The 25,429-nt window shown below is 39.2% G+C and overlaps 1 protein-coding gene across 2 annotated transcripts in view; it reads left to right on the top strand.

Annotated features, from left to right (window-relative positions):
- The window catches only part of LOC111140645 (SPG11, spatacsin vesicle trafficking associated), an 84,846-nt gene that overhangs the window by 42,607 nt on the left and 16,810 nt on the right, over nucleotides 1-25,429 (top strand). For both annotated transcript variants that reach the window (XM_022492845.1, XM_022492844.1), the window contains exons 20-28: nucleotides 2,071-2,137; nucleotides 5,562-5,727; nucleotides 6,951-7,156; nucleotides 7,416-7,524; nucleotides 8,692-8,851; nucleotides 9,227-9,499; nucleotides 10,121-10,321; nucleotides 11,207-11,314; nucleotides 24,241-24,403. In XM_022492845.1, the coding sequence (XP_022348553.1) occupies nucleotides 2,071-2,137; nucleotides 5,562-5,727; nucleotides 6,951-7,156; nucleotides 7,416-7,524; nucleotides 8,692-8,851; nucleotides 9,227-9,499; nucleotides 10,121-10,321; nucleotides 11,207-11,314; nucleotides 24,241-24,403 (1,453 nt within the window). The remainder of the gene's footprint in view (nucleotides 1-2,070; nucleotides 2,138-5,561; nucleotides 5,728-6,950; nucleotides 7,157-7,415; nucleotides 7,525-8,691; nucleotides 8,852-9,226; nucleotides 9,500-10,120; nucleotides 10,322-11,206; nucleotides 11,315-24,240; nucleotides 24,404-25,429) is intronic.

Here is a 25,429-nt window from a genome sequence, read left to right as displayed (position 1 = left end):
CTGTGTGTGTGTGTGTGTGTGTGTGTGTGTGTGTGTGTGTGTGTGTGTGTGTGTGATGTAGCAAGACATTCTGGAAGCAGGAAGCATTTAAATTTATTGCAAGCTTCTCAAGGGCAAAAATGAACTATTGGGATTTTATCAAGATCAAAAGCTTTTGCACAGCAAAGGAAGCAGTTAACAAAACCAAAAGACAACTGAAAGAATGGGAGAAGATATTTGCAAACAACATATCAGATAAAGGGCTAGTGTCCAAAATCTATAAAGAACTTAGCAAACTCAACACCCAAAGAACAAATAATCCAATCAAGAAATGGGCAGAAGACATGAACAGACATTTCTGCAAAGGACATCCAGATGGCCAACAGACACATGAAAAAGTGCTCTACATCACTCAGCATCAGGGAAATACAAATCAAAACCCCAATGAGATATCACCTCACACCAGTCAGAATGGCTGAAATTAACAAGTCAGGAAATGACAGATGCTGGTGAGGATGCGGAGAAAGGGGAACCCTCCTACACTGTTGGTGGGAATGCAAGCTGGTGCAACCACTCTGGAAAACAGCATGGAGGTTCCTCAAAATGTTGAAAATAGAACTACCCTATGACCCAGCAATTGCACTACTGGGTATCTACTCTAAAGATAAAAACGTAGTGATCCAAAGGGGCACGTGCACCCAAATGTTTATAGCAGCAATGTCTACAATAGCCAAACTATGGAAAGAACCTAGATGTCCAGCAACAGACGAATGGATAAAGAATATGTGGTATATATACACAATTGAATACTATGCAGCCATCAAAAGAAATAAAATCTTGCCATTTGCGACGACGTGGATGGAACTAGAGGGTATCATGCTTAGTGAAATAAGTCAGTCGGAGAAAGACAACTATCATATGATCTCCCTGATATGAGGAAGTGGAGATGCAACATGGTGGGTTAAGGGGGTAGGAGAAGAATAAATGAAACAAGATGGGATTGGGAGGGAGACAAACCATAAGTGACTCTTAATCTCACAAAACAAACTGAGGGTTGCTGGGGGGAGGGGGGTTGAGAGAAGGGGGGTGGGGTTATGGACATTGGGGAGGGTATGTGCTATGGTGAGTGCTGTGAAGTGTGTAAACCTGGAGATTCACAGACCTGTACCCCTGGGGATAAAAATATATGTTTATAAAAAAAAAATTTATTGCAAGCTTCTTATCTCATTGCAGACCAGTAGCACCACTATAAACTAGATATAACTGGATTACATAAAAACATATAAAACAGTTTCACTACCTAAAGTGGATTCAATCAGCCTAAAACATAAGTGGTTTCAGGTTGTTCTTTGTTCTGTTTTCAAGTTGACCAATGCAGTTTTAGTCCTGTTACATTACGAAAAGTCATCCTTCCTAGATCATAAATTCTCCCATAATTTTACATCAAAGCTGCTCTTTCGTTAGCCACCCAAATCATGACTTAAAGGTTTTTTAATTTTCTCCTTTATCTTTCCTACCATCTGCTTATCGCCTCTGCTACATCTTTGGCCTAGACAAATTTCAAACAGCCACAGCTCCCTGCTTCCAAACCTTTTCTGGCTTGCTTAACCTTAGCCCACTCTTGTTTTTCATTGTTGGTGGTGATTTGTTCATCACATTCCTCTAATCTTTGATCTGCTTGTCTCCCTGTTTCCTTTCCAGACCACCCTTAGCTCACCTTGTCCTGTTTACATGGTAACATTGTCTAGCCTCTTATTTCTCTTGGGTTTGGATTCCAAAAGCATTTCAGAATTCCATTTTACATTATCATCGACGCTGCTTCAACCAAGAGAGTACGCTTTCCAGACATAGTTTGAAGTGAGAAGTCTTTAAAAGGAACATAGCTGGTTCTGTTCTTATTAAAAATAGGAAGTGTCTCATGCACTCAGGGTTTTGTTTTGTTTTGTTTTTTAAGCTGCAATCAAAGAATTTATGTCCAGAAAAATGAGGTTGGAGAAGGGAAGCAGATTACTTGTGAAGTCTTTTCTTATAATTTTATTTACTTACTTTAGAGTCAATTAACTTTTAACTCTGACTTTTCTGCTTTTTCAGTCACTTTTGCCCTTTGACCCTAGCAGATTGTTTGGCTGGCAGTATGCCAACACGCTGGCTATAGGAGGTAAGTCATTCTAGGCACCTAGGGCTTTAGAAGTAAATATTTCAGCAGTGTTGACCATAGAAATTAATTTTTGTAAAACCAGTTTTTTTTTCACTGCTTTCCATTTCAAAAATGAAGGTGCATTCCAATGAAAAACATTTTCTAGGAGACTGAATTGAAAACGTGAGTTAAAAGTAGTGTGTCACTAACGCTGTTCTTGCTGGGAAACGTAAGATGTACCTGTCTGCTTAAATTTCTCACTTTTCCCAAATCCCTGTTGGTTTGCAGTATGGTATTAATAAAGGTTAAGAGCAGAGGTGTAGGCATTAGACAAATCCTGGCTCGACCATCTAATAGCTGTATGACCTTGGGTAAGTGGTTTAACCTGTCTTCAATTTCCTGTAAAATGAGGTTAAGAATAGTGCCCACCTCACATGTTACCTGAGAATGAAAGGAGACAAGGCATTTAAAAAGCTCTTGAGTTCCTGGTGCACGGTGAGCCCCAGATGCGTACACACTGCTGTTCTCTTTAGGCCATAAGCGTTTCTCTGATTTTTTTTTTTTTAATGCCAGTCTTAAGCTCAACTTTTTCTATATCTTTTTACTTTTAAATTTAGAGTTAGCCTTTAATATCATGGTGCCTGTGGTGCCTCTGCTGAAATTATTCGGAAGTAGGCTTCAGATGAGCACTTCACATGTCATGGATACCCTGTAAATATTTACTGGCATGCATAAAAATGGATTTTCTAATTTGTGAGTTTTGTAAGTTCAAATCTCAATAGATTTAATTTACCCAGTTCCCAGGGCCCAGTGCAGTGCCAGCCTATAGTGGATGTTCAATAAATATTTGTTGAGGGCTTGATAAAGTAGTACTATGTATTGCATTTTCAAGTGATAATACTCTTTATAATGAATCTCTGTGAAGTTACTACTGGAGTGTAGACTGAATCCCCTGGCCTGTTTTAACACTTTTCCAGCTCTAACACTTAGCCAGAGTCCTGACCCCCTTCTGGGAAATGAGCACTGTACCAGGTACACTTGGGGAACAGAGAGGAAGTTGAAGATGTATTCCCTGCCTGGTATTTAGAAGTTTAAAACATATTTGAGGAAATAAGGAACAAAGTAAATGAAACAATTATGAAAACATAATGTGCATTTATAAATTGGAGAATTGTCTTTAATTAGAATATTTACTTATTTTTTCATATGGTCTTACCATTGAAAAGAGATGTAGGGTGACTGCAAAGTGACTTGGCTTCTCTGACAGGCTGGAGAAAAATTTCCTTTTGGGTAGAATTTTCTCTTATATATGCTTTCCATACTAGCCTCCAACTGCTTAAAAATCGGAGTCTTATTTGAGTTAAAAACTCACGTTAGCTCATTTGGAGCCAGGCAATCCTATGTACTTTTCATGTACTCAGCAAATATTTAATGAATGAACTAACAGTTTTATATGTAATAACAAGTTACCAGAGTCACTGTGATCTTACAAAGAATATAGGCATGTGACAATTTTTTTAATCTCAAAGGGGTGTACTTTTAAGTAATAGCAGGAAGTTTTAAGTTGACAGACACCTCAACCTTCAAGTTTTTTTTTGTTTTGTTTTGTTTTGTTTTTTAAGAGCCAAGTCACAATGTAAAAAGTCCTTGGAGTGCCACAGGAAGAAAAAACTTTTTTCAGAAATAAGCTTTGAACTTTGAAAATAAAAGCAGATGCACTATTTTCCAGAACTTGTTCCTTAACAGTTAAAAATGTTACTTCATTTTTTTTATAGGTAGTGAGTGATTAAGAGGCAATTAAAGATTAGTGGTTGGCAGGAGGAGTTCTTTCATACTAACTGATCACATCCAGAATATCTTCTAACGTCAAATTTCTCTAAAGAGAGGAAGAAATGTTTTCTCTGCCATTTTCAAGGGCACAGAGGAACTTTAAACTGAGCTACTCTGCTGGCTTGAGAAAGGTGGTATCATCATGTAGGTAATAAGGTGTTCTGAATACAACATCAGAAAGTATAGCTAATGATAACAAAAGGAAATTGAGGAGGACATTAACAGGGAGAAAAGGATGTTCTTATACTGTGTATCAGAGAAAGGTAGAGGGAGTTGGCCTTGGTGTATAGAGGACTCATAAAAATATTGAGAAGGGGGGCGCCTGGGTGGCTCAGTGGGTTAAGCCGCTGCCTTCGGCTCAGGTCATGATCTCAGGGTCCTGGGATCGAGCCCCCCATCGGGCTCTCTGCTCAGCAGGGAGTCTGCTTCCCTCTCTCTCTCTGCCTGCTTCTCTGTCTACTTGCTCTCTCTCTCTCTCAAATAAATAAATAAAATCTTCTAAAGGAAAAAAAAGATGTATTCTCAGGGCATCTGACTGGCTCCGTTGGAACAGCACGGGACTCTCTATCTTGGGGTCTTGAGTTTGAGTCCCACGTTGGGTGTAGAGATATTTAAAAAGATCTCTTCTCGGGGCGCCTGGGTGGCTCAGTGGGTTAAGCCGCTGCCTTCGGCTCAGGTCATGATCTCAGGGTCCTGGGATCGAGCCCCCCATCGGGCTCTCTGCTCAGCAGGGAGTCTGCTTCCCTCTCTCTCTCTGCCTGCTTCTCTGTCTACTTGTGATCTCTCTCTGTCAAATAAATAAATAAAATCTTTAAAAAAAAAAATATTGAGAAGGGATTTCATTGTGTAATGAGCTCCATGAATAAATTAAAAAGCTCCTTTTGTAGATCCTTAGCAGAGATGTTATAGCTAAAGGATGATTGCCATTGTGACTTAAAGGATCATCAAATACAGAATTAAGACATATAAAATAACAAGTTGAATGAGGAAGAAGCATAATTTATAAGTTTTTATGCAGCTTCTTGGCTCAGTCAGTTAAGCATCTGACTCTTGATTTCAGCTCAGGTCGTGATCTCAGGGTTGTGGGCTTGAGCCCTGCGTTGGGCTCCCCACTCAGTGAGGATTCTGCTTGAGATTCTCTCTCCCTCTCCCTCTGCCCTTCCCCCCACACATTATGCTCGCTCTCTCTCTGAAATAAATAAATTATGTTAAATCAAACGCGCTACTTCTACACATTAAAGTGAACTATTATATTTTGGAGGTTCAGAGTAATGCACAGTGGTACAAAATGACTATAGAACCACTTTTTTTCCTTTAGATTTGTTTATTTATTTGAGAATGCATGTGCAAGCCGGGGGAGGGGCAGAGGGCGAGGAAGAGAATGAATTTCAGCCAGACTCCCTGCTGAGCATGGAGTCCAACTCGGGGCTTGATCTCATGACCGGAGATCATTACCTGAGCCAAAATCAAGAGTCAGACACTTAACTAGCTGAGCTGCTCAGGTGTCCTGCAACTGGTTTTCTTTCACCATTGCAGAGTTAAATTTTCCATGTGCAGATTTGAAATTAATCATGGTGAGGTGCAGAGTACTAATATTGCTTCACTTTCCCCCTAGATGCAGTGAGTCATCTCCCACATTTTTCTAGCCCTGACCTGGTTAATAAATATGCTATAGTGGAACGTCTGAATTTTGCATATTATTTACAACACGGACGACCATCATTTGCATTTGGTACTTTTCTGGTCCAGGAATTAACCAAGAGCAAGACTCCCAAGCAGCTGTGAGTATTTAAAACATAATTTGTACTCTAAATAAAGACATATCTGGGGCGCCTGAGTGGCTCAGTCAGTTAAGTGTCTGCCTTCAGCTCAGGTCATGATCCCAGGGTCTTGGAATCAAGCCCCGTGTCAGGCTCCTTGCTGGTCAGGGAGCCTGCTTCTCCCTCTCCTCCCTGCTTGTCCTTTCACTATCTCTGTCTGTCGCTCTTATATAAATAATAAATAAAAATTTTTAAAAAGGTAATATTTAAAGATACTATTTGTATCTTTTATAATTCTGTTAAAAAAAAAATAGACCCAGGAACTTGCCAAATATTAGCAATTACTCTTAAGAGGGAATTATATAACAAGATGTGAATTCTGTATTTAAGATCTTTATTTTTTATAATTCACTTTTATAAAGTACAGAATTGGGAGGAGTATTAGATATAGTCAGCTAAATATAGATTTACTTTATTTACTGGCTTGTTTCGTAGTTAACAAAGTCGTGCACTTTAGTGATAAAATATTCAAGTAATTCAGAAGGGTGAAAAGAATGAAAGATAAAAAGTCCCTGAGTCTCCTATCTTCATTCCGCGTAGTAAATAAACATGGTTAATTTCTTATGCATCTTTCCTTGAAATATTTGTCTATGCATATTAAACTACATATGTGATGTCAAACTTTAATTTGCTTGGTGGTTTGCATATATACTCATAATTGATAGGATCACAAGTTGGCAGTCTTTCTGTAATTCTGTTCCGTGTTCCCTGGATGAAGTTGGAAGCAAGAATAATTTGGCTTATGAGTGGGTGTTTTATGAGGTTAAATATAAGACAGTGGGGGGGGCTATGGAGACAACTAAAAACTACCAGGAACCGGGGCACCTGGGTGACTCAGTAGGTTAAGCCTCTGCCTTCAGTTCAGGTCATGATCTCAGGGTCCTGGGATCGAGCCTCACATCACACTCTCTGCGCAGCAGGGAGCCTGCTTCCCCCTCTCTCTCTCTGCCTGCCTCTCTCCCTACTTGTGATCTCTCTCTCAGTCAAATAAATGAATAAAATATTAAAAAACAAACAAAAAACTACCAGGAACCTAAATGGATGTGTGCAGGGGCCCAAAACGGGAGGGGGGAGGAAACTAAAAACATGGGTGACTGACACTCCATGTATCACTGTGTAATTCCATCTGCTTTTCCTGGTGAGAAACAGTTCTCTGATGTTATTTTAATTCCTGTCTTTTTCAGGATCCAGCAAGTAGGTAATGAAGCCTATGTTTTAGGGCTCTCCTCCTTCTACGTACCTTCAGTAGGAGCTGCCTGTGTTTGTTTCTTAGAACTGCTTGGCCTCGACAGTCTCAAGCTCAGAGTTGATATGAAAGTGGCCAATATAATTCTGAGCTGCAAGTGTAGAAACGAAGATGCTCGGTCCAGCTATATCAGAGAGTCTCTAGGTACAGTGCCTTTTCCATCTGGGGTTTGTTTCGTTTAGAGGACAAGGGATGAATAGGTCTAAAGCATCAGATTGTGAGTGGTTGGGGAGGAAGTAATTATCTTCCTGTTTCCTCCTTTCTCTGCAGAATGTTTGCATCTTTATCTCACTTTCTTAGACCCTTTAATGAGGTTCTAAAATGGCCCTGGGCCACACTCTTGAAACAGAAGAGTTCCTGATCCTTTCTCTTGACTATTTTTTATTGTTCGTATTTCTTACAGCTGAAAAACTATCTAAACTGGCTGTGGGTGAAAAGGGCACCATAGAGGAATTGCTTACTCTCTTAGAAGAAGGTATATGGAACAGCATCCAGCAGCAGGAAATAAAGAGGTTTGTTGAATTGCAGCCTCATTCTCTTTTCCAACAAGCTTTATTCTTCCAGACTGTATTTGTGTAATCTTTCTTCCAGCAGCTCAGGTGTTTTCACCAATCCCTTCAGGGCCTCTTACTCAGTCAGCATATAGCAGACACTTGATAAACAGACGGTTGAGTTTTCAGTGCTTCTTGCCATCAGTAAAAGGAGGGTGCAGATGATTATTCACTTTTTAGAAAGAGAGTTTCCAAGAGATGGAGAAGAGCTCTGTCTCCTTCACTGCTCAGCTGGTCAGAGAAGTCTTTTAAGTGTTACATGTTGAAATCATTTAGAAGACGTGGGATGGGGGCACCTGTGCGGCTATCGGTTAAGCCTCCCAACTCTTGCTTTTGGCCTGGATCATGATCTCAGGGTCGTGAGATTGAACCCTGAATTGGGCTCTGTGCTGGGAATGGAGCCTGCTTAAGATTCTCTCTCTCTACCCCTCCCTTGCTCTCTCTATAAAAAAGAAAAAAGAGAGAGAGAAGAAGATGGGGGATGGATCTCACAAATTTGATTCTAAGTGAGGTCTTTAATTTTCTCTTACTTACATATGTTAGTTGATAATGAAAGTTGAGGTGACCATCTGTCCAGAAAACCCCCTCTACTAACACATTGATGACATCTTTCATCTGTGCTATGCCACCCACGGTGACCTAGTCACCCCAGACCCTGGGAATGCACCATTTTCTAGTACTGGCTCTTGGTGACTCTGTTCTCAACAGTCTCTGGCTATGAACAGAAACAAGTACTCCCCCTTCCTGAGGAAGCCCAAACACCTGTCAGGGCTCTGATACTCTAAAGTGAATCATGCAAAACAATTAAACACTTGGAATTTCTTGAGTGACTATTTACTCAATTCTCCTAAAGATGGTATATAGCTAATATAACCTCTCCGTGGACAGATACTTAAAGGAATGCATTCTGCCAGTATGCTAAGAAAGCTTTTATGCATTATGGATGCAAGAGCCCTCTTTTTTTCTTTATTTTCCAGAGCAGCCTAACAAACACATTGTATTGTTGAAAGGCTTTTTAGAGAATATACTGCAGTTAAATTTGTTTAATTTTTGCTTATTTTCCATTTAAATGAAAGCTGTATTTTAACAATCTTTTTTTCCCTCTACTGCCCCAACTTCCAATTACAGGTTATCTAGTGAATCTAGCAGCCAGTGGGCATTAGCAGTACAGTTCTGCAGGCTTCACGATGTGAAACTGAGCACATCTTACCTCAGAGAATGTGCCAAAGCAAATGACTGGTTACAGTTCATTATCCATAGCCAGCTCCATAACTATCACCCAGAGGAGGTAAGCCACCGTGTGTTGCCAACTATTCAAGAAGAGAAAATTGGAAGGCTTCTCAGAGGACACAAAGTATTCTTTCCATTGTGTATATCTAGGCTTTTGTTTTATGTGGTATTACTGTTTTTACTAAGAGTTCAGTGCGTTGGCATCAGACAGAGGATTAGTCATTCATACTAAAGAGCTGAGGGAAGAGTTTTTGCAACTCCAGATTAAATATGGAAATTCACTCCAAAGCAGCAAATAACTTTGTAAAATGATACGGTCACTTCCCACGCACACGGTTCAGAGTGAGAAGGGACAATTTTGCCTCTGCTTTTCTTTAACATTTTTCGGCTCCAGATGAAATTGGTCTTTTTAAATATCTAATATGTTTTCTAGGTGAAATCTCTCCTTCAGTATTTTAGTCCTGTCCTTCAAGACCATTTAAGACTGGCTTTTGAGAACTTGACCTCAGTGTCTAACTCCAAAATGGACAGTGATCCAGTCTGCAACAGGGTCCCCCAAGAACTCCAGAGAAACAAGGAAGAGATTACTGATTTATTTGAAGTTCTGCTCCAGTGCTCAGAGGAACCAGACTCCTGGTGCTGGCTCCTTGCTGAAGCAGTGAAACAACGGGCCCCTATCCTTAGTGTCCTGGCCTCCTGTCTCCAGGTAGGGTATGAGAAGCCGAAATTAAGAACCCAGAGAGCAATAGAAAAAGTGGAAAGGGACAGGGAAGATGGATCATCAAGAGAGAAAGTGAGGTGATGATGATAGGGAGGCTCCAATGTGTGTTTTCAAGGTCACTGTCACTTTTGTGCTTTTCCAGCTTAGGCTCCAGGCCATCCATTACACTTCCTTCTACCTTAATATTCAGTAACCGAAGTGGTCCGAGCCTTGGTTCCTGGTTGGAAGTCCTAGAGAAAGGACCCTGCCTCCTGAGCAGAGAAGTGGGATATTCTAGACAGTCCCTTGACCATTGCTGTGGAAGGCAGTCTTGTTTTCTTATACTTAGTACTTCCACAACTTCTGGATATACCCATTTGGTCTCTTGATCTTTGGATAGATTACACTCTGCAGAACAGTTTAGAGTAGTGCCTTGGTTGTTCATTAGAGTTTATTCCATGTTTGGAAGCTTTTCAAGCTAGGTTAACCAATGTATTGAGGTGACTTGTTCAGAACAGGAAACATCCATCCATGATTGTAGCATTGCTGGGAGCCCCCAGCTCCCTCTGTCAGGTGATCCAGATGCAATTGTTTTTTTTTTTTTGAAAAGTTTTTATCCTGCGGCAGGATGCCAGTACTATTCCTTGTCTCTGTGTTTGGATCGTCACATCTGTGGAGGACACTGTTGCTGCTGAAGCAAGAGAACACATTCAGGGCTCAATGGAAGAGCACATATGGGACCTTCAAGACCTCTCAGTCATCTGGAGAACATTACTAACAAGGCAGAAGAGCAAAACTCTCATCAGAGGTTTCCAACTTTTCTTTAAGGTAGTGATAGTCACTTCATTTTGTTCCTGTGTTTAAAAGGGTTGCTTCAGAATATCCCCATTGGCTTTTTCAATTGTTTTTAATCTCTTGATTTTTTTTTAAGATTTTATTTATAGATTTTATTTATTTATTTATTTATTTGTCAGAGAGAGAGAGAGCGAGAGAGAGAGCACACAGCAGGCAGAATGGCAGGCAGAGGCAGAGAGAGAAGCAGGTTCCCTGTCGAACAAGGAGCCCGATGTGGGACTCGATCCCAGGTCCCTGGGATCATGACCTGAGCCGAAAGCAGCGGCTTAACCAACTGAGCCACCCAGGCATACCTTGATTTTTTTTGTTTTTAATCCAACAACAAATAGTGATAACAGAACTACCATTTCTTTATCAAAGAACTTTATATTATTTGAGGATGTTATGAAGTGGTAGTATCCTCATTTTAGAGTAAAGTACTGTGTTTCTAGTTCGGATGCATACTTTCTTACTCCAAAACTCCTGTCTTCTGACAGAAAAGCTTCTACCAAAGTGATAGAAATGCCACAGGCAGCAGTAGGTTGGCAGCTCAGTGGATCCCATTTTCCGGGAGTATATGTAGAGGTATCCTAGCACCATCTAGTGGAATGTCTCCAGCTCACGTGCTGTGGACCACGTATAGAACAGAAAATAGACTGTTGTGTAGGTGTGCCTGGCCTAAATATCTTTTTTCTAAAAGGTAAAAGTAATATAAATTTAACCTCCTTTCTTTTTAACATATGACTTAATTCAATGAAACTGTTATTAGTGGTACTTGTGTTTTTACTTCAACCTTCTCTTACATTGACATTATTCATTGAGAAAACACTATTGATCAACTTCACAATTTTGTAATTTCATTCAAACTCTTTCTCAAAGGATTCCCCACTACTGTTGATGATGGAGATGTATGAACTGTGTATGTTTTTCAAGAATTATAAGGAAGCCGAAGCTAAACTTCTGGAGTTCCAAAAGAGCTTTGAAACTGTAAGTTGGAACCCTGCTGCTCTTTGTCACTGATCTGAAATTGGTTAGAGTGGCCTGTTACCTGCTAGTAGTCAGGCTGTGACAGCAGGCAGGCAGCTGGGATGTGGCATAATTGAAACTAACTCATTTGTACTGTTCCAGAGGTGGGGAGGGAGGACAGGAGTTACAGTGGCTTTGCCTATAGCACCTCAGTTGCCAGACATGACAGAGAAGTTTCATCTGAAGTGCTGATTCTGATCAGTGTCCTGAACTGCAGCCAAGCTCAGTGGGAAAGGGATTACCAGGACCTGCAGTGGATGCTCAGGAGGAATGTGGTGGTTCCTCATGGGCCACATTTTGCCATTCTTAAGATAACTCAGTATTGAGTGTGAAGGGTGTTTAATACTTCTTTATTTATGGTGATTGAAAATGATGGCTTTTTTCATCAACCATCTTTATGGTCCCACTCCGAAATGATGCTGAACTGTGTGGTCAATTTCAGACAATTTCAGACCTATTCAATGCTTATTTCAGGCCTTATTTATCATGTGGAACTAATTAACCCTGTGGAAGAAAAGGGGAAGTTGTAAGGAAGCAAAAGAAATATGCCTTAGTTCTGCTTCGGGTTTTAGCACTTTTGCGTTCTCTACCCTATAAGAGCTCTATGATAAATGAGACAAAACTATATGCTGGTTCTACCCAACAAACATACCACAGTGGAACCCCAGTTTAGGCTTTTGCTCTCAATCAGTAACTGTAATGAAGGTTTAAAAGTTACATTATTTGAAAATAATTGAGTCAGTTTTTCAAATATGCCTGAGGTTTCAAAATCACGACAGAGGAACGTTAATTTCCTTAGTCTGTCACTTTCCATGGCTGGGGCTCTACCAGATATCTTTTCTTTCTTTTCTTTTGACTTATTTTTTGGAGCAAAATACACATACCATTTACCATCTTAACTGTTAAGTACACAGTCAGTAGTGTTAAATACATTCCCGTTGTTATGCGACCATCACCACCATCCATCCCCCTCACCCTACACATGTTGTCATGTGTAAAAACTCTATACCCATTAAACAATAACTCCCCATTCTCCTTTATTCCAAGCTCCTGGCAACCACAGTTCTACTTTTTGTTTTTATAATTTGGCTACTTTAAGTACCTTATATAAGTGGAAGTGTACAATATTTTTCTTTTTGTGATTGGTTTATTTCACTTAGCATGATGTTCTCAAGGTTCATCCACATAGAATTTCCTTCTTTTCAAATGCTAAATAAAATGCCATTGTATGTTGGCGAAAAACAGCTTTTCCCTAAGGTCACAAACATGGCAGGGATGTCCACTATCACCACTGTTCTTCAACATAGTACTAAAAATCCTAGCCTTAGCAACAGACAGCAAAAAGAAATAAAAGATATTCATATCAGTAAAGAAGTCAAACTCTCCCTCTTCACAGATGACATACTTTATGTGTAAAACCCAAAAGACTCCACCCCAAAATTGCTGGAACTCAGATAGGAATTCAGCACAGAAATCAGTGCATTTCTATACACTAACAGTGAGGCAGAAGAAAGAGAAATTAAGGAGTCGATCCCATTTACAATTGCACCCAAACCTGTAAGATTTCTAGGAATAAACGTAACCAAAGAGGCAAAGGAACTTACTCTGAACACTGTAGAACGCTCCTGAAAGAAATTGAGGAAGACACAAAGAAATGGAAAAATGTTCCATGCTCATGGATGGGAAGAACAAATATTGTTAAAATGTTTATGCTGCCTAGAGCAATCTACACATTCAGGCAATCTATCCAATAACATCAACATTTTTAACAGAACTAGGACAAATAATCCTAAAATTTGTATAGAACCAGAAAAGACCCTGAATAGCCAGAGGAATGTTGAAAAAGAAAACCAAAGCTGGTGGGATCGCTATTCTGGATTTAAGCTCTATTACAAAGCTGTAGTAATCATCAAGACAGTATGGTACTAGTACTAAAACAGACACATGGATCAATGGAGCAGAATAGAGGACCCAAAAACGGACCCTCAACTACATGGTCAACTAATCTTCGACAAAGCAGGAAAGAATCCAATGGAAAAAAGCCAGTCTCTTCAACAAATGGTGTTGGGAAAATTGGACAGCCCCATGGAAAAGAATGAAACTGGACCATTTCCTTGTACCATACACAAAAATAGACTCAAAATGGATGAAAGACCTAAATGTGAGACAGGAATCCATCAAAATTCTAGAGAAGAACATAGCAACCTCTCTGACCTTGGCCACAGCAATTTCTTGCTAGACACATTTACAAAGGCAAGGGAAGCAAAGGCAAAAATGAACTATCGGTACTTCATCAAGATGAAAAGCTTATGCATAGCATAGGAAATAGTTGACAAAACCAAAAGACAACCAACAGAATGGGAGAAGATATTTGCAAGTGATAAAGGGCTAGTATCCAAAATCTATAAAGAACTTACTGAATTCAACACCCAAAGAACAAATAATCCAGTCAAGAAATGGGCAGAAGACACGAAGAGACATTTCTCCAAAGAAGATGTCCAAATGGCCAACAGACAGATGAAGAATGATTCACATCACTTGGCATCAGGAAAATACAAATCAGTCACACCTCACACTAGTCAGAATGGCTAAAATTAATAAGTCAGGAAATGACAAATGTTAGCGAGAATATGGAGAAAGGGGAACCCTCCTACATTGTTGGTGGGAATGCAAGCTGGTACAGCCACTCTAGAAAACAATATGGCGGTTCCTCAAAAGATTGAAGATAGAGCTGCCCTACAACCCAGCAATTACACTACTGGGTATTTACCCCAAAAACAAATGTGGTGCTCCAACGGGGCACCTGCACCCCAATGTTTTTTGTTTTTGTGTGTGTGGTTTTTTTTTTTTTAATATTTTTTATTTATTTAACAGACAGAGATCACAAGTAGGAGGAGAGGCAGGCAGAGAGAGGGGGAAGCAGGCTCTCTGCTCAGCAGAGAGCCTGATGTGCAGCTCGATTCCAGGACCCTGAGACGATGACCTGAGCTGAAGGCAGAGGCTTAACCCACTGAGCCACGCAGGCGCCCCACCCCAATGTTTATAGCAGCAGTGTCTACAATAGTCAAACTGGGCTCTTTCCACAGACAGATCCATCAATAGATGAATGGATACAGAAGATGTGGTATGTGCATGTGTGTGTGTATATAATAGAATACTGCTCAGCTATAAAAAATGAAATATTTCCATTTGCAGTGATGTGGATGGAACTAGAGAGTATTATGCTAAGTAAAGTAAGTTAATCAGAGACAATTATCATATGATCTCATCCAGTTGTGGAATTTAAGAAATAAAACAAAGGACCATAGGGGAAGAGAGGAAAAAAAATGAAACAAGATGAAACCAGAGAGGGAGACAAATCTAAAGAGTTTCTGAACCATAAGAAACAACCTGAGGGTTGCTGGAGGGGAGGTGGGTGGGGGACAGAGTAACTGGGTGATGGGCATTATGGAAGGCGCATGATGAGCACTGAGTATTATATAAGACTGATGAGTCACTGACCTCTACCTCTGAAACCAGTAATACATTATATGTTGATTAATTGAATTTAAGTAAAAATTAAAAAGGAAAAAAAAAATCAGGATAACATTTTCTCCTGGAAGGGAGATTGTAGGGATGCAGTGTCATCCAGGAGGGGTAATCTAAGGCACTGGTAGAGTTCCATTTCTTCACCTTGAATATTCAACATCAAAATTGTTTTTATTTTTTCCTTCAACAGTGTAGATATAATTTATGCATGCTTTTGCATATATGATCTTTTCCACAATAAAAATAACTTTTCAAATGAGAAAAAATTCCATTTTATGTATATGCCACATTTTGCTTATCCATTCCTCTATCCATGAATATTTGGGTCACTTCCACATTTTAACTATGCTACTATGAACATGGTATACAAATAATCTCTTCAAGATCCTGCTTTCAGTTCTTTTGGGTGTCCTCTCAGAAGTGGAATTGTTGGATGATAGGGTAACTCTATCTTTAATACGTTGAGGAAGTGTCATACTGTGTTCCGTAGCGGCCCCACCATTTTATACTACCACAAGGTTCTGGTCTCTCCACATCCTCTTCAGCACTTGTTTTCTGTTTTGTTTTGTTTTGTTTTGTTTTGAAGTAAGCTCTACACCCAATGTGGAGACCCTAAGATCAAGAGTTACATGCTCTACTGACTCAGCCGGCCAGGCGCCCCATTGTTTTCTGGTTTTTTTTTTTTTTTTTTTTTTTTTTTTTTATAGTAGTCATCTTAATGGGTGTGAGGTAGTATTTTATGGTAGTTTTGATTTGCGTTTTCCTAATGATTAATAATGTTGAGCATCTTCTCATGCTTATTGGCCATTTGTATATCATCTTTGGAGAAATGTCTATTCAAGTCTTGTGCCCATTTTTAATTTTGTTGCTTATTTTTGTTTTTAGGAATTTTGTATTTTATTGAAAATATCCATTGAAATATTAATCATATATGATTTGCCCATAATTTCTCCCACTCTTTGGGTTGTCTTTTTACTGTTGATAATGTCTTTAGATGCGCAATTTTAAGTGTTCATGAAGTCAATTTGCCTATTTTTCTCTTGTTACTTGTGCCTTTTGGTCTCCTATCCAAGAAGTTACTGCCAAATCTAGTGTTGTGAAGCTTTTGTCCTATATTTTCTTCTATGAGTATTTATTATTTTAGGTCTCATATTTAGGTTCTTAGTCCATTTTGAGTTAATTTTTATATATGGTGTTCGGTAAGGGTCCAACTTCATTCTTTCGCATGTGGATATTCAGTTTTCCCAACACCATTTGTTGAAAATACTGTCCTTTCTTCATTGAATGATCTTGGCACCCTTGTCAAAAATCGTTAGACCACATATGTGAAGGTATATTTTTGGGCTTTCAGTTCTGTTCTCTTGCCAATATGTCTGTCTCTATGCCCATAGCACACTGTTTTGATTACTACAGACTTGTAGTAAGTTGGGAAATCAGGAGGAAGAGTTCTTTTTCAAGATCGTTTTGGCTATTGAGGGTCTCTCAAGATCACAAATGGTTTTAGGATGGCTTTTTCTATTTCTGTAAAGACACATCATTAGGATTTTGATAGGAATTGCATCAAATTCAAAGATCACTTTGGATAGTATTGATGTTTTAACATTAAGGCTTCCAACCCATGAACATCACATGCATTTATAGTAGCTTTCACTGTACAAGTCTTTTACTTCCTTGGTTAATTCCTAAGTAATTTATTATTTTTGATGCTTTTGGAAATGGCATTGTTTCCTGTATGGATTATTCATTGTTTGTGTATAGATATGCAAGTGATTTTTGTGCATTGACTCTGTGTCCTGCTATTTTGCTGAATTCATTTATTCCAAGTGTGTGTATGTGTGTGTGTAAGTAATCATTAGGGTTTTCTACGTATAGGATCATATCATGCAGGAGTCATTTTATTTCTTTTCCAAATTGGGTGCTCCTTTTTTTTTTTTTTTTTTTTCTTGCCTGTAGGCTCTGGCTAGAACTTTGAGTACTGTGTGGAATAGAAGTGTTGAAAGCAGGCATCCTTGCCTTCTTCCTGATCTTAGAAGAATGGATTCAGTCTTTTACCATTGAGTAAAATGTTCACTGTGGGTTTTTCACATGTGGATTTTATTATGTAGGGTAGTTTCTTTCTATTCCCAATTTGTTGAGGTTTTTTTTTTTTTTTTAAACCTTGAAATAGTATTGAATTTTGTCAAATACTTTTTTTTTTTTTACATCAATTGAAATGATCATGTGGGTTTCTTTCCTACATTCTGTTGATGTACTATATACATTGATTTTTTTTTTCTATGTTGTACCATCCTTGCATCCCAGGGAATAAATTCCATTAGGTAATGGTGAATTATCCTTCTAATGCACTGAATTCAGTTTGCCAATATATATATATATATATTTATTCATTTGACAGAGAGAGGCACAGGGAGAGAGGGAACACAAGCGGGGGGAGTGGGAAAGGGAAAAGCAGGCTTCCCACTAAGCAGGGAGCCCAATGCAGGGCTCCATCCCAGAACCCTGGGATCATGACCCAAGCTGAAGGCAGCCACTTAATGACTGAGCCACCAAGGTGCCCCCAGTTTGCCAGTATTTTGTTGGGGATTTTTACATCAGTGTTCATAAGGGATACTGGTTGATAGTTTTCTTTTTTCTTTTCTTTTTTTTTTATTTTATTTTATTTGACAGATAGAGATCACAAGTAGGCAGAGAGGCAGGCAGAGAGAGAGAGAGGAGGAAGCAGGCTCCCTGCCGAGCAGAGAGCCCGATGCAGGGCTCGATCCCAAGACCCTGGGATCATGACCTGAGCCGAAGGCAGAGGCTTTAATCCACTGAGCCACCCAGGCACCCCTGGTTGATAGTTTTCTTGCAGGGTCTTCATCTGTCTTTAGTACCAAGATTATGCTGGTTTCATAAAATGCGTTGGGAAGTGTTCCCTCCTCTTCAGTAATTTGGGTAAGTTTGAGAAAGGTTGGTTGTAGTTCTTCTTTAAATGTTTTTAGAATTCACCAGTGAAGCCATCCTGTCCAGGGGTTTTCTTTGTGGGGAGATTTTTGATTTCTGAGTCAATCTCCTTACATTATCTATTTGTGATTTAGTCTTGATAGGTTTTGCATTTCTAGGAATTTGCCCATTTCATCTAAATTATCCACTTTTTGGCATGCAGTTGTTCATAGTACTCTGTTATAATCCCTTTTATTTCTGTGGAAAGGGTAATAATGGCCCCATGTTCATTTCTGATTTTAGTAATTTGAGACTTCTCTCTCTATAAAAATGTGTTGTTTAATTTCCATAATTTTGTGAATTTTCAGTTTTCCTTTTGATAATGACTTCTAATTTTATCCCCTTGTGGTCGGAGAAGATACTTTGTATGATCTCGTTTAAAAATGTTGAAACCTGTAGCTTAACCTGTGGTCTGTCCTAGAAAATATCTCATGTGCACTTAAGAAGAATGTGTTTTCTATTGTTCTTGGGTAGAACATCCTTTATATGTCTGTTAGATCTATTCAGTTTATTGTGTTAAGTCCTCTGTTTTCTTATCTCCGTCTCATTATTCTATCCATTATTGTGAGTGAGATGTTGGAATCTTCAACTATTATTATAGAACTGTCTGTTTCTCCCCTCAGTTCCATCAGCTTATGCTTAACGTATTTTGATAATCTGTCATTAGGTATGTAAATGTTTAAAATTGCTATATTTTCTTGCTGTATCAAACATTTTATTAGTATCTAATCTCCTTCTTTGTCTCTTACAAAAGACAAAATTTAAAGTTTATTTTGTCTGTTACTACTATAGCCACCCTTGCTTTTTGTTTGTTTGTTACTATTTGCATGGAGTCCCTTTTTCCATCCTTCCACTTTCAACCTGTTTATGTCTTTGGATCTCAAGTGAGTCTCTTGTAGACAGCAGCACATGGTTGTTGGATCATGTGTTTTTGTCTATTCTGCGAATCTCTGTCTTCTAATTGGAGAGTTTAAGCCATTTACATTTGAAGTAATTACTGACCAGGAAGAGCTTGCTTCCTGGTGTTGTGTTGGTGGTTGTCTTTATGCCTTGTAGCTTTTTTGTTTCTTATTTCCTGCATTACTGTTTTCTTTTGTGTTTAATTGATTTTTTTAATAAAATGTTTAAATTCCATTCTCATTTTGTGCTTATCCTATAGCTATTTTCTTTTTGGTTACCATGAATTTATGCCAGCTTAACTTCAATAACATTTTAAAAAGTGCTTCTTTGCAGCTCTGACCTCATACCTTTTAGTTGTTGATGTCACCAGATTACATTTTTATACAATATGTGTCTCAAGACATAAACAATTCCTTTCAGGGCATTAGTCTCTTAAATTATGAAGAAAACAAGATTTGGAGTTACAAACCAAAGTTACAGTCATACCAGCTTTTATACTAATAATTGTTCTTTATATGTATATATATAAATAATATATATATAATATATAAATAATAATATATAATAATTTTCTTTATATGCACTAGTCTCTTAAATCAGATAGAAAACAGAAACCCATTGCTATAGTAATATTGGCTTTTATAATTTCCCATGTATTATGTTTATTGAGCTGTTTATTTCTGCATATGGCATCTAAAGTCCTTTCGTTTTACCTTACAGGACTTCTTGCAAGGCCAGTCTAGTGGTCAAAGACCTCCTCAGCTTTTGTTTCCCTAGGAATGTCTTAATTTTCCTCTCACTTTGAAGGATAGTTTTGCTGGATATAGGAGTCTTGTGACAGTATTTTTCTTTGAGCACTTTAAATATATCAGCCCACTGTCTCCTGGCCCCCAAAGTTTCTGATGAGAACTCTGCAGATAACCTTCTTCAGGATCCCTTGCATGTGACCAGTCACTTCTCTCCTGTTGCTTCCAAATTTCTTTTTTTGTTCTTTGTCTTAAGAAAGTTTCATTATAATGGATCTCTTTATGGGTCTCTTTCAGTTCACCTTGTTAGAGTTTGTTGAGCTTCTTGGATGTTTATTTTGTTTATATTTATGTCTGTCAACAAGTTTGAGACTTATTCAGCCATTATTTATTTAAATATTCTCTCTACTCCTTTCTCTCTTCTTTTGGGACTCCCATGATATTTATGTTGGTCCACTTGATAATGTCCATAGGTCTCTTATGCTCTGTTTGCTTTTCTTCAGTCTTCTTTCTCTTCCTCAAACTTGATAATTTCCATTGTCCTGCCTTTAAATTTGCTGATTCTTTATTCTGCCTGCTCACATTTGCCTTTCAATCCCTCTAGTAAATTTGTTATTTTAATTTTACTTTCATTGGTTATTTTACATTTTAGCTCCAGAATTTTTTGTTTGTTTTTCGATTTTTCTCTTTCTTTGTTGATATTTCTGTTTTGTTCACACATTGTTTTCTTGACTTTCTCTACATCTTCTTTAGTTAAAACAGTTGTTTTAAAATCTGTGTCTCATGTATCTGCCATTAGGAACGGTTTTTGTCATTTTTTGTCTCTTTGAATGGGCCCTATTTTCCTGTTTCTTTGTATACCTTGTGATTCTCTGTTGAACTTTGGACATTTGGATCTAATAGTGTGGTAACCCTAGAAATCATATTCTCCTCCTTCCCCAGGGTTTGCTAGTTTTTACTATTGTTTTTATTTATTATTTTTGGGTTTTGAATAGGCAAGTCGTTTCTGTGGCAAGGATCAGCGTGAAGTGTAGACCTAAAGTCTTCGTGGGTCTTTTCCGAGTCACTTTCTAATTTTGCTCATAAAATTGTTTTTAACTGTCCTAATCTTTAAAGTTTTGCTCCTGAAAGGGAAAAAATAAAAAAAATGAAGGGAGTGGTGAGGAAAAGGGTGCCAGTCCTTTATTTTTATTTTTTTATTTTTTAAAGATTTTCCTTCTTTATTTGAGAGAGAGAGAAAGCAAGAGAACACAAGCCAGAGGGAGAGGCTGAGGGAGAAGCAGACTCCCACTGAGCAGGGAACCTGATACAGGGCTCAATCCCCAGGATGCTGGGATCATGACCTGAGCCGAAGGCAGACGGCTCAACCCACTAAGTCACCCAAGTGACCTGGTGCTAGCCCTTTAAATCTCCTGGAAGTCCTTTCAGTTGGAGGGGGAGGGGCTGACAACAGTGGGTGAGGTGAAACAATGGCTGCCCACCTCCTTGCCTGGACCGCTATGGTCAGAAGCAGCAACCAATGATCAGAGTACCAATTTTTGATACTTGGTGGATAGGTTCCTTTTTGTCCCCGCAACTCTTACAAGCTGTGTGCAAGCTACTCCAGGAACATGCACCTGCACAGCTGCCTCCCTTGTGGCTAGGGGTGGGGAGCGGGTAGCCTCCACTGCTAGGCACTGAAATTAACCAAGATTATTAACAATTTATCTCCCACTAGGTCTTCCTCTGGAACTTGCAAGCCTTCAACAGGCTCTAGAGTTCCAAAATAATTGCACTGAATGAATTTTGCCAGTGCAGTTGTCTAAGTGAGGAGTCAGATCCTGGTACTTTATCACTCTACAGCCCCCTGCCCAACGCCACCATCTTTTTTTTTTTTTTTTTTTTAAGATTTTATTTATTTATGACAAAGAGATAATAAGAGAGGGAACACAAGCATGAGGGAGCTGGAGAGGGAGAAGCAGGCTCCCTGTTGAGCAGGGAGCCCAGTATGGAGCTTGATCCCAGGATGCTGGGATCATGACCTGAGCCAAAGGCAGTTGCTTAATGACTGAGTCACTCAGGCATCCCAAGAAATTTATTTCTTAGAGCAATTTTAGTTAATCACAAAATTAGGAGGAAAGTTAAGAGATTCCCCATATATCCCTTCCCCCCACACATTTAGAGCCTCCTCATTATCAGTATTACTCACCAGAACAGTCCATTTGTTACCAAGGATGCACCTATAGTGACACATAATAATCACCCCTAATCCATTGTTTGCCTTTGGGTTTCCTCTTGGTGTTGTGCATTCTTTGGATATATATTTGGATATACATTTGAAGAAATGTATAATGGCGTACATGTGTTGTTCTCATGTCCTACAAAGTAATCTCACTGCCCTAAAAAGTCTTCTATTCTCTACCTATTTATCCCTTTCCACCCCCAACTCCAGGCAGCCACTGATCTTTTTACTATCGCCATCATTTGCCTTTTCCAGAATGTGGTATAATTGGAATTACATGGAATGTAGACTTTTCAGACTGGCTACTTTCACTTAGCAGTATGCATTTAAGTTTCCTCCATGTCTTTTCATGGCTTAATAGCTCATTTCTTTTTAGCGTTTTCTTCCAAGTTTTCGCACATAAGAATACAGCTGCTCTAGGACACCTGGGTGGTTCAGTCTGTTGAACATCTGCCTTCAGCTCAGGTCATGATCCCAGGATCCTGGGATCAGCCCCGCATTGGGAATCCCTGCTCAGCAGGGATCCAGCTTCTCCCTCTCCCACTCCCCCTGCTTGTGCGCTCTCTCTCTATCTCTCTCTCAAATAAATGAATAAAATCTTAAAAAAATACAGCTTCTCTAAACATCTGTGTGCAGGTTTTTGTGTGGATGTAAATTTTTAACTCCTTTGGCTAAATACCAAGGAGCAGAGTTGCTGGATCAAATGGTAAAAGTATGTTCAGTTTTGTAAGAGACCATCAACTTTCTTCCAAGGTGGCTATGTCATTTGTACTCCACTAGCAATGTGTGATAGTTTTGTGGATCCACATCCTTGCCGGCCTTTGGTTTTGTCAATGTTCCAAGTTCTGGCCATTCTAATAGGTATGTTATAATATGTCATTGTTTTAATTTGCATATGATGTAGAGCATCTTTTCACATGTTTATTTGTTATCTGTATATCTTCTTTGGTGAGGTATCTATTAAGGTCTTCAGCCTATCTTTTTAAAAATAAACTCTGTGCCCAACATGGGGCTCAAACTCACAACCCCAAGATCAGGACTTGGATGCTCTTCCTACTGAGCCAGCCAGGTGCCCCTGGCCTATTTCTTAATAGAATTGTAGTTTGTTTGTATGTTTGTTTGCCACTTCAAGAGTTCTTTGTGTATTCTGGATAACAGTCCATCATCAGATGTGTCTTTCACAAATATTTTCTCTCAGTCTGTTGCTAGCCTTCTAATTCTCTTGAGATTTTGCTTTGTGGAGCAGAAGTTTTTAATTTTAATGAAATCAATCTGATCAATTTTTTTCATGAATTAATGTCTTTGGCATTGTATCTAAGAAGGTATCACCATATGCAGGGTCATCTGCGTTTTCTCTTATATTATCTCTTAGGAGTTTTATAGTTTCTCATTGTATATTTAGGGCCTCCCAGGTGTCTTCTTACTCTGGCCTGACTGCCTCTGCTCCAGCTTGTCCCTGTAGAGGGACAGTGCTCCTCTTCCATCCTTGCCTTCACCCTTTACTTCCATGTACGTTTTTCTTTTGACCAGTTCCATCACCTGCCTGCTGTAGACCCTCTTCTTAACAGCAGCAAGAGTAGTAAACAAGTAAATAAAGGCTAAGAACTCATGTTCTAATTCAAGCTAATGTAGCTTGCCACTTGGGGTCATCTTCCTATTAATATTTCTAGCATTCGATTGTAGTGCCATAAATCCAGACTTCTTAATCGAGATCCTCCCCTAATGGTAGTAGGAATTACAAGCAAACAGGTAGAGTAAGTTGGGCAACGTTAAATCTTTCTTTTCTTTCCCTTTCTTTCTTTCTTTCTTTCTTTCTTTCTTTCTTTTTTTCTTTCTTTCTTTCTTTTTTAAAGATTCTATTTATTTGACAGACAGAGATCACAAGTAGGCAGAGAAGCAGGCAGAGAGAGAGTGGGGGAAGCAGGCTCCCCACCAAGCAGAGAGTCTAATGCAGGGCTCAATCCCAGGACCCTGGAATCATGACCTGAGCCAAAGGCAGAGGCTTTAACCTGCTGAGCCACCCAGGTACCCCACATTAAATCTTTCTAAGAGGTCTTAATATGTGAATTTCAGATCTTCTGGACTCCAGGGCAAGCCTACATCCCTCTCAAAAGCTGTTAAGTGAAACATGTTGGGTTAATGTCACTGAAACTCAGAGGGTTATTACTTGGGCAGTCACTAACTTGAGGGTGTTTGCATCCATTCACTCCATAGTTAGCATTCAGTCTTTAGGTCTCTTGTTCATCCTTGACTTTGACACACACAGCTCTCTCCAATAGGACATCTCACAGAGAGACAGACCACAGAGCTGCCAGGGAGGGCTTATTTTTGCCCCTCCTCTGAGCCGTGCTTCCAATTCTTGGCATTTGGAAAGGACCTGAGTAAGCGTTCCCCTTTGTGAGAGGAGATGACTCATGATGGTACCGTGGCTTTCTTAGCTCTTTCCACATTTGAAGGTTTTGATTTGTTCCTGCAAAAGCAGCTTTCCTCACCCCCTCTTATTTCCCTAGGTTGAAACAGCAGCCACAAGGGTCCACGCTACCATCCCTGCCCCATGGCTGAAGGAGCACGTGTGTTTTCTTCTGAAGCTTATGCTGCAGCAGTGTGGGACCCAGTATGAACTGGGGAAGTTGTTACAGCTCTTTGTTGGAATAGAAAATCTCTTCTTTGATGGTAAGACAGTCCTTAGAGTTAAATTGTTGTTAAGAAATTAGCTTCCTTAATCTTGAAAATACTTGAGAAGGGCGTTCAGAAAGTGAAAATGCGTATGATATATAACATTACATTTACAGTCCATAATGAGCTATGAAGAATAGGTTGCAGGAAACTGCAGTCATGGTTAAAGCATTTGAAACATAGCACAACTGGAGACAACCTAAATAATACAATTGTCTTCTTCTGAGGACTTGTCAGCTGCATTTCCTCCTGGCTAGTCACCACCCTGTCACTGTTATTCCTTAACATGGCATCGTTGCTCAGGGTCACGTACTCTGCTTCAGGAATGACTAATCCATTTTGAAGTTTTCAAAGACCAGTGATCCTTATTTTTTGCAGATTCCTCCAGACAATGGCAGTTTCTTAAGGTTTTTGCCGATCAAGTGAAACCAATTACTGCCTTATACCTTCTTTTCTACTTGATAATTTTAAGTTTCTGTTGCATGATTATGTTGTTGTCTCCTACTAGATTCTGACGTTTTTCATGACTGGGGTTATTTTATCACATTTAAACTCACAGGTAGTCACCTACAGAGCTCATATCTGCACAGAAGAGTGACAATGCCAGGCTCGGTGCCTGTGGTGTGGGCTGTCAGGGCTGAGGACTGGACACAAATAGGGGTGTTTCCAAAATGCAGTGTCAGTAGGAGGGGACTTGTCCATGACTCTGTAGACCAAATAGTAGGTCCTTTTAACATACAGATGTTTTCAGTGATCTGTAGTAATTTTAATTTTTTTCAGAAGTGAACATCCTATTTTCTTGCCGGAGTTACTGTATCCTTGAAAAAGTACAAGGATTGTCTATGTTGTTAACTGTTATACTGCTTTTATTCATATAATTGTTTTGTTTTTATAGCACATTTGTGTTCTGTGTGTGTATAACATACATGTGCCTAGAGAAAAGAAATTGTTTCTCTAAAAATCTAGGTTTTATATGCTGTCAACAAAGAAACCCAGCATCTCATTACTGGTGGGTATTGTGCA

Source organism: Enhydra lutris, unplaced genomic scaffold, assembly GCF_002288905.1.
Source record: "Enhydra lutris kenyoni isolate GAN:26980312 unplaced genomic scaffold, ASM228890v2 scaffoldscaffold4, whole genome shotgun sequence".
Lineage (NCBI taxonomy): Eukaryota > Metazoa > Chordata > Mammalia > Carnivora > Mustelidae > Enhydra > Enhydra lutris.
This window is presented reverse-complemented; position numbering and strand designations above follow the sequence as displayed.